The sequence below is a fragment of the Ornithorhynchus anatinus genome, chromosome 9, assembly GCF_004115215.2.
Source record: "Ornithorhynchus anatinus isolate Pmale09 chromosome 9, mOrnAna1.pri.v4, whole genome shotgun sequence".
In the NCBI taxonomy this organism is placed as follows: Eukaryota; Metazoa; Chordata; class Mammalia; order Monotremata; family Ornithorhynchidae; genus Ornithorhynchus; species Ornithorhynchus anatinus.
The window spans coordinates 39,753,814-39,761,791 of NC_041736.1; the positions used below are offsets into that span (position 1 = coordinate 39,753,814).

The 7,978-nt window shown below is 52.4% G+C and overlaps 1 protein-coding gene across 1 annotated transcript in view; it reads right to left on the bottom strand.

Annotated features, from left to right (window-relative positions):
* Positions 1-7,552, bottom strand: part of FOSL2 (FOS like 2, AP-1 transcription factor subunit) — a 28,278-nt gene extending 20,726 nt beyond the window's left edge. Inside the window, exon 1 of the mRNA XM_029072316.2 lies at positions 7,347-7,552. Coding sequence (XP_028928149.1) covers positions 7,347-7,445 — 99 coding nt within the window. The 5' untranslated portion in view covers positions 7,446-7,552. The remainder of the gene's footprint in view (positions 1-7,346) is intronic.
* Positions 7,553-7,978: the final 426 nt, after the last annotated feature.

Genomic DNA, 7,978 nt, shown 5'->3' on the forward strand with positions numbered 1-7,978 from the left:
AGGTGATACCCCCCGCCCCCCCAAATCTTACAGGGGATGACTGGGTGTCATCCTGGCAGTGCCAGGCTTGACCTGTGACTTGCACCCTCTGCCCTCTAGCTGCTCCAGCACTCACTGAGCTTCTGGGCACCTCAGGCCTCCACTCCCAGGACTTCAGGACCTTTGGGGCCTTCTTGAGAAGCATGGCCTAGTGGACAGGGCACAGACCAGGGTGTCAGGAGATCTGGGGTCTAATCCCAGCTCTGCCACAAGCCTGTTGTGTGACCTTGGGCAAGTCACTTCACTTTTCTGTGCCTTGGTTTCCCCCTCTGTAAAATGGGAGGGAAGATGCCTGCTTCTCCCTGCCCCTGAGATTGGTGGGGAAGTAACTGTCCCACCGACCTGGGTTTGAACTGATTTTCTTGTATCTACCCCAGCGCTTAGCACAAGGTTATGTCCAGAGAAAGCAACATAGTCCAGTGGATAGAGGACAGACCTGGATGTCAGAAGGATCTGGGTTCTAATCCCGGCTCTTCCACTTGTCTGTTGTGTGACCTCGGGTGAATCATTTAAATTTTCTGTGCCTCAGTTACCTCATCTGTTAAAAGGGGATTAAGACTGTGAGCCCCAAGTGTCATATGGATTGGGTCCAACCTGATTCCTGGTGATCTTGTATCTACCTCAGAGCTAAGTATAGTGCCTGGCACATAGTAAGCGCTTAACAAATACCTTCCAAAAAAAAAAAGAAAAATGAAGTGCATAATCAAAACATAACTGAAAAAAATCATCACTATAACCTGGGAGCAGATTCTGAAAGGACCTGACAGGGCTGATCCTAGCTGAGGTAGATAGCACAGGGAGGCCGAGCCAAGTTTGATTGTCCCCTTCCCCGCCAGGGATATAGGAGGCCCCGGAGCAACAACCAGAGCCAAGGACATTGAGCCTGCCATGGGCCCCTCCAGCCGATGACCCTCCTGGGTCTAGACCTGGGGACAAGCCAGAAGGGCACGAAGGCCCGGAGCGACACCCAAACCTCAGCTGCTCAGCGCACCCACCATTTCCACGATCCAGACGGGCAGCAACCTGAGAGGCGTCGGCAGGCGGGGCCGGTTTTGAGGGCCTCAGGAGAGGGGGGTGTCTAACCTCCATTGCCTGAGGTGGTGGAGGGATGGCGCCGGCACAATTGAACAGGACGGGAACACGGAAATAGGAATGCACCTCAGCCATCCCCAGAAAATGAAGATTCTGCAGTCAGGCCAGCCAACGAGTCTGCACGTGCCCCTGGGGCTTGGGCGTGGAATCCGAGGAGTGTGTGTACACCAAGCCTGTTCTCAGGACACTTGCTATGGCATCTGGTGCTTAAACCCTTCTCCTAAAGCCTTCCACAGAACTTCCCGGGTTCCCTCTACCTCCCCTCACTGATGTTTCCAGGGCCAGGGGCAGCCCAGGAGCCTCACCAGCCCCTGAGGATGTAACCAGCTCAAGAGCCGGTGTCTGAAAACCCACGAGCAGGTGATGGAGAGCCGGGCTGAGACTTAGTGGCATGCTAAGGGGGCTATGTGGCATGATCTGGTGGTCAACATCAATCAATCAGTCAATGGTATTTATTGAGCACTCACTACTTGCAGAGCTCTGTACAAAGCACTTGGGAGAGTACAATACAACAGAATTAGCAGACATGTTCCCTGCCCCTAACAAGCTTACAACAGCCGGGACAGGGAAGAGTTGGCAGCAGGAGGGCCAACGGACAAGAAGTCTATAAAGCGCAATGATCCTTGTTTCTGCCTTCAATTCCAAACCAGGATTTCCCAAGCTGGAAATCGGAGTCTCTGGGCAGGTCAGAAACAGGCCCAGAGGGAATCCTGGCTGTTCTTCTCACTAGTTGATACCTGTCCATGGGGCTCTGGAGAGTAACTGCTCCAGGACAACCTGATCTGGACTTTCTCTTCTTGAAGTCACAGAGCCTCACACTCATGGGGTGGAATTGGATCTCCTCTCACATCAACACGTTTTCTAATCTCTTAAGAAGGCCAGAAGAAAGTCTTGCATCTCAGGAGATGAGGGCTACTCCAGGAGAGGACAAATTCCTCAGACACACTCTTCTAGGCCCCATGACAATTTCAGCACTTGGTGCTTTCCTGGCCAGCGCCTTTATGGATTTCCCTGAAGCCTTCTCGGTGGAATGCCAGATATACCATCCCCATCTCCTCTCTGTTGGTCCTCTGCTCCCCATAGCTTTGGACTCTGTTATTCAACATCCTGAATTCACCCTGTATCTCCTTCCAAACATTCCTGGAAAATCCAGCATCCAAAAAAAGGAATAAAACTCAACCTTCTGCCCCACTTTAGCCTCACCTAGTGAAAAGAGCAAGGGACCAGGAGTCAGGAGACATGGGTTCCTAGTGCCAGCTCTGCCATTAGCCTGGAGGGCAATCTTGAGCAAGTCACTTAACTTCTCTGTGTCTTTTTCCTTATCTCTAAAATGGGGGTGAGCCACCTGCTCTCCCTGCCTCTTACACCGTGAGCCCCATGGGGGTCAGGGACTGTGTTTGATCTGATTTTCTTACATTTGTCCTGGCACTTTGCACAATTCTGGTACAAAGTAAGTGCTTAATAAATGTCATAACTAAAAAGGAAATCAAGGCATATGTATGCCTTCCCCCTCACCCAGCTCTCCCAGTACTAGAGGGAATTGCAGAAATTGAGTTGTTCCCTAACATGGTTGCTCTGGGAGGATTTTTGCATTGTGCCCCTCTTCTCCAGGTAGGGCCTAGTATTTCTGGTTAAGGCGGGTGGAGAGAAAAAATGGGTTTGAAATGGGTTCCCTCCCCCAGCTCCATCTCTCCCCTTAATGCAGGAAGGGAACCACCCACTCAGTCAATCGATCAATAGCATTCACTGAGAGTTGACTATGTGCAAGAGCACTGTATTAAGCGCTTGGGAGGGTAAAATCCAACAAAATTAGCAGGCAGGTTCCCTGCCCCATAATGAGCTTACAGTGTAGAGGAGGAGACAGACATTAATATGAATAAATAATTCATACTACATAATTTAAAGATACGTACATAAGAGCCATGGGGTTGGGCGTGGGGCGAATATCAAATGTCCAAAGGGCCCTTCTAGAGCAAGAGCCTACGTCGGTGGTGAATTTTCACGACTCCGTTTCCACGGAGGTCATTGACTCCACCTATCACCTTGCAATTGCTCAAAGCTGAGGCCACAGACTCCTAAGCTATTAAGTTTTCCATGGAGAAGGACGCTCTCTCTATCTCTATCTAGCTTCTCTCTCAGAGGCAGTGCAAAGGCAAGGGGGGGAAATGGTGCCACGTCGCAGGACTGGGAGAAAGCAGGGAGGCTGAGGAAAATTTACATTTTCCCTCTCCAGGCCCAACAGACGATTGCTGCCAACAAGCCGGAGCAGGATAGTATTACAGAACAGAAGACAAGAGGTTTGGAACAGTAAAAGACACGTTATCCCCATCGAGGCTGCGACCATCATTCTCCAAAGCTGTGACCACCAATTAATGCTGCACGTAACATAATTAGATGGCACCAGCAGGAGAGATTCAGATCCGAGCAATGGATTCATACCAAAGTCTTGGGTTCTAGACGCCCGCCACTCCCTGCCCCTGTCCCCATCGGAGGTGATTGATTCTCTAAGAGGAAACGAGGGAAAATTTCTGTCTAGTTTGATCCGAAAGGAGCGCTCCCTTCCATGGTGGAGACTCAACGGAACAGGCCAAATTCCTGGGGCGGCATATCGTTTGAACCTAATCTACAACATCTGCAGGACCAAGGCAAAAATGATGCACAGAAGTCTCGAGATACACTCCCCAACCCCTCCCTACCAGTTCTAAAAGAAAACAATACCGCGTCTGTTTGGCCAGCGTAGCCTTTCGAATACTACCAAGGGTAATCTTCAAAAAGGTGGTTCATGGATTCACATGTACTCGTATACACACACAGAGATACCCACACATCACAACCCATCTACTTCTAGCAGGCTGGTTTTTTTTTCAAAAAAACTAGGAGATGCTTTGCAAACAGGACAATAGTCCTAACTACAGCCTTAAGATGTTAGTGTTTTGGTTTTTTCCCCTCGATTTAAAAGACCCCAGAGGTCACCGACTAAAAACACTCCTGACTCCGCCGAATACAATCCCAGGAAATGTCCTTCCTAGGAGTTCCCGTAGGGGGCACTCGAGGGGTGTGATTGGGGCTGGCTGGGAATATCACAGTCATTTCTGGTAAAGTTCTTTGATGTGAGGAATGTCCCAGCCTGGTACTGTTGGCAAAAGTTCACTTCGGGGAATTTTATTTTATTTTTTTTTTCAGGGCGGGTGGGACTAGTTCACTCCTCGATGCAAAAAAAAGAAGAACGTCTCCCTTGATTTGTTTTCAAAATGATCTGCGAAACAAGACAGCCACTAGCCTTGGAAAAGTTTTGGGCTTTTTGTTTTTGTTTTTTTTTTACGAAGAGGGGACCCAGCTGATGAAAACAAGTTATGAAATAACCTATGTTTGTGTAACTGGTTGGATTGCGTAATGCTCCCTCCCAGAAACCGTAAGTGTCAAGCAGCCAGGCAAAGCAGGCACATACGCCTGGGTGGTGTTTTCCTAGGAAAGTTAGAAGGAGGAAGAAAAAAAAGCCCCCTCGAACAATTATTGAAAAGAATCACTAACAAGGAATCTATGGAAGGAGGAGAGCGCAGCAGTACAGGAAATCGTTACCATGCTTCAAGTTCCAGCCACGTTCAAGACCAGAAGCTAAAAAAAAAAAAGTTATCCCCGCCAAATGCCACCCTACCACAGGGCCCGGATTCAGAGACCGGGGAAAATTGCAAAAATAAATTCCACCGAGCGGCCTCACCAAGGACGTCTGAGTGCCGAGGAGACGGCGAGGAGGAGAGAGCCGTGCCTGCTCTCTTGGCTGTAGAGGAAAGTTTAAACGCTCTCGTACCCACCCATCAAGACGCCATAAAGGGAGGGAGTCTTCCCTGATCTTCCAGCCGCCATTAAAGTCCAAGAGCAAAGGCAGCTGAGGGAAATAAAGCGATTACAGGTTTTATCAGGCGGGCAGTAAAGTTACCTTGAGCCTCGGTCTCCCTGCGTGCCTCATAAGGCCATGGCACATAGTTGTGTAGTAACTAATGGCGCCAGGGTCAGCCCAAGCTACCACAAAACAGCTTTGCTCAGAAGGCGGAGAGAAGATGGGGGAATAAAAAGGCCCCTCCCTAGCAAAAAAATCCTCCCAAAGCTATAGAAGAGGAGGGCAGCTCCGAAAAGTTAATGGAGTTACCTTGAAAATCCCTCTGGATTGAGGGGAGCTTCAGACTTCGTATTGCTGAGCAGAACTGGCACCCCATATGAGAGAATCACACTGCACCAAGCTATTATTAATTGCAAAATCTTCATGTGTTACAGCATGCTAGGAATTAGCCAACACTTGCTCTCTGCTTAGCTAATGAGCCTCCATTAGCCTATGCTAGATTCAGTTCTCTTCCTTCTTCCTAGCACGGTTTTCCTGTCTGATTTCCACCCAACTCAGGGAATTGCTTCAGCTCACGTCATGAGCTCAAAGGGCCCAGGGACACACACGGACTATTCGGTCGGGGCAATTCTACTTCCACTATAACTTTCCATCTAAAAAAAAAACCAATAAGAACAACAGTAATCAAACAAAAAAAAAAGGCGACTTAAGAGATGTTGAGTGACGGCAATCAATGTATTTAATGATTAGGCCAGTGGAAATCTCAGCCGCAGGAGACAGTTGGGGATGCAAATGATTCCACTCCAATTGTCTGAATTCAACTCCCTCCTCTGTCAGATTGAAGTCACCTTAGTTCATTGATTCACTCAATCGTATTTACTGAGCGTTTACCGTGTGCAGAGCACCGTACTAAGCACTTGGTTGCAGAGCAATCCTTAAGCGGGCCAATCTTAGATGAAATTTCAAGTTAGTTTTCTTGGGTCAAAATGCCACTGAGACTAAGCCTTCGTTTCGGGATGTGGCTTCCAGTGGTTAGGAAGGAACCAACATCCTTTTCTAATCCAAGAGGAGATCAGATTGACCCTATTCTCCCAGAGCTCCGGGACTGAGTTCCTCTTTCCTGCCCCTGGGGCTTTTTCCTCTCCAGGGGGGCCACCTTGGTCGGGGACAATCCCCAACCCCCTGCCCCGGGCCCTTGTTACATGGAGCTTCTGTGAAAGAATAATGCAGCCAGTGGAAGAAGCCGGAGATCACCTCTGATCTGGGGCGAGGGGCTATTTGACCTTGGGAGCGCCCTACGAGCTTGTGTGTGTGAGGGACACTCAGGGTAGCACTTTCTGGGTGTACACATCACCCCCACCCTCACGCTGGTATTTATAGGCACACACACAGCAGCACGTACACCATCCCCCGACCCTAAACCAGTCGGGCTACTTTAGATGCACACCGAAGATACTTTTTAAGTTCCCTGGTACCTCTCGGTAATGGCTAGGACGGGACAGCAGTTCCAGCTCCTGATCCCCCCAATTCTCCCCCACGGCCCTCGAGTCCACCTAGAGTCATTGTAAACAGGGCAGGTTTACCACCCCCACCCCCTTTCCCGGGTGGCCCCCGCCGACACCTGGGGGAGTGAAAGAAGTCCCGCAGGGGCGTTGAGCCCAGGGCCTGGTGGAGGTTGGGTTGAGGTAGGGGCGGGACGAGCCCCGGGACCTTCCCCAGGGTGGGAGATGGGGATGGATGATGGATGTGTCCCCTTCCTGCGCCCCTGGTCTGACCAGAGAAGCTGTCAACCCCAGAACACCACATATACTGACACACAGTCACAACCAGCGTTCAGAACAGTGTATGGCACATAGCGCTTAACAAGTACTATTATCATTATTATTATTCCCACATCTCTCTCGGAGCCTAAGGCCGGGCCCGAGAGACCCTCTCCCGGCACTGGACCCCCATCCTCGGCCCTGGGAGGGGGCGAGCCAGAGAGCGGCGGGGCTAGTCGGATTGGGACAGGGGTCTGGGAGGGGACTACCTCTCCAAGGGAAGCGGTTCCCTCGGACAGGGCGAGGGGAGTCCATCCTCCTAGGGGATCCCCTTTGCCAAGGGAAGGCGAGCCGGACGGCCCCTCTCAGGGGTCGGCGGGGAGAGGGGCCGGTCCGAGGGACGAACCGAATCGTACACTCCAAGCGCTTAGCACAGTGTTCTGCACAGAGTAAGGGCTCAAATACGATTGAATGAAACCATCCTGGAGCCTCCCCGCTCCCAATCCCCCGCTCCCCACCGCAGCCCAGCCCCAAAGGAAAGCCGAGGAGAAGCAAAAACGAAAGCGGGCGTCGAGGACTGGCCGCCGCCAGGTGTCTCCAGGCGGGCCTCGATTTACCTGCTGTCCGCCGCCTCCGGAGTAAGGCTCTGCGTGCGCTGGAGAGCCGCTGCTGCCTCGGGAAGAGGTGTCGAAATTCCCGGGATAGTCCTGGTACATGATCCGAGGTGGGAGCCCGGGAGGAAGCAGGGCTTGTCCTCCCCGCCCTCCTTGTCCGCTCCTCCTCCTCCTCCTCCTCCTCCTCCTCCTCCGCCTCCTCCTCCGGCCCCTGGGGGTGGACGGCGGGCAGGACCAGTGGCCACCGGACCGCCCGGCGAGCCCCCTCCCGTCCCCCCCGCCCCACGGGCTGTCCGAAGGACCAGCGTCCGCGGAGAGTTGTTGGCCCCGGGGAAGGACCGGTCCTGCCCTAGCGAGCCCCGGACATCAGAAGCCCAGAGGCCTCAAACTTCTCCTTCCTCCTCGAAGAAGAGGCCGGGGGCCAAACTTCTCGACCCCAGTGGCCTCTTGGGGCCTCGGACCCTTCCCCTCCCTCGGGTTGCTCGGACCCCGGGGTCCGGGGGGCGAGATTGGACCCCGGGAGGGGCTGCCCCGGACTCCTGGGTCCTGCTGGTGACCTCTCCCTCCCCCTCCACAGTCTCTCTAAAGTGACCGCTGGCCTCCTCTCCCTCTCCCCTTGGCCAGCCCTGTCTCTG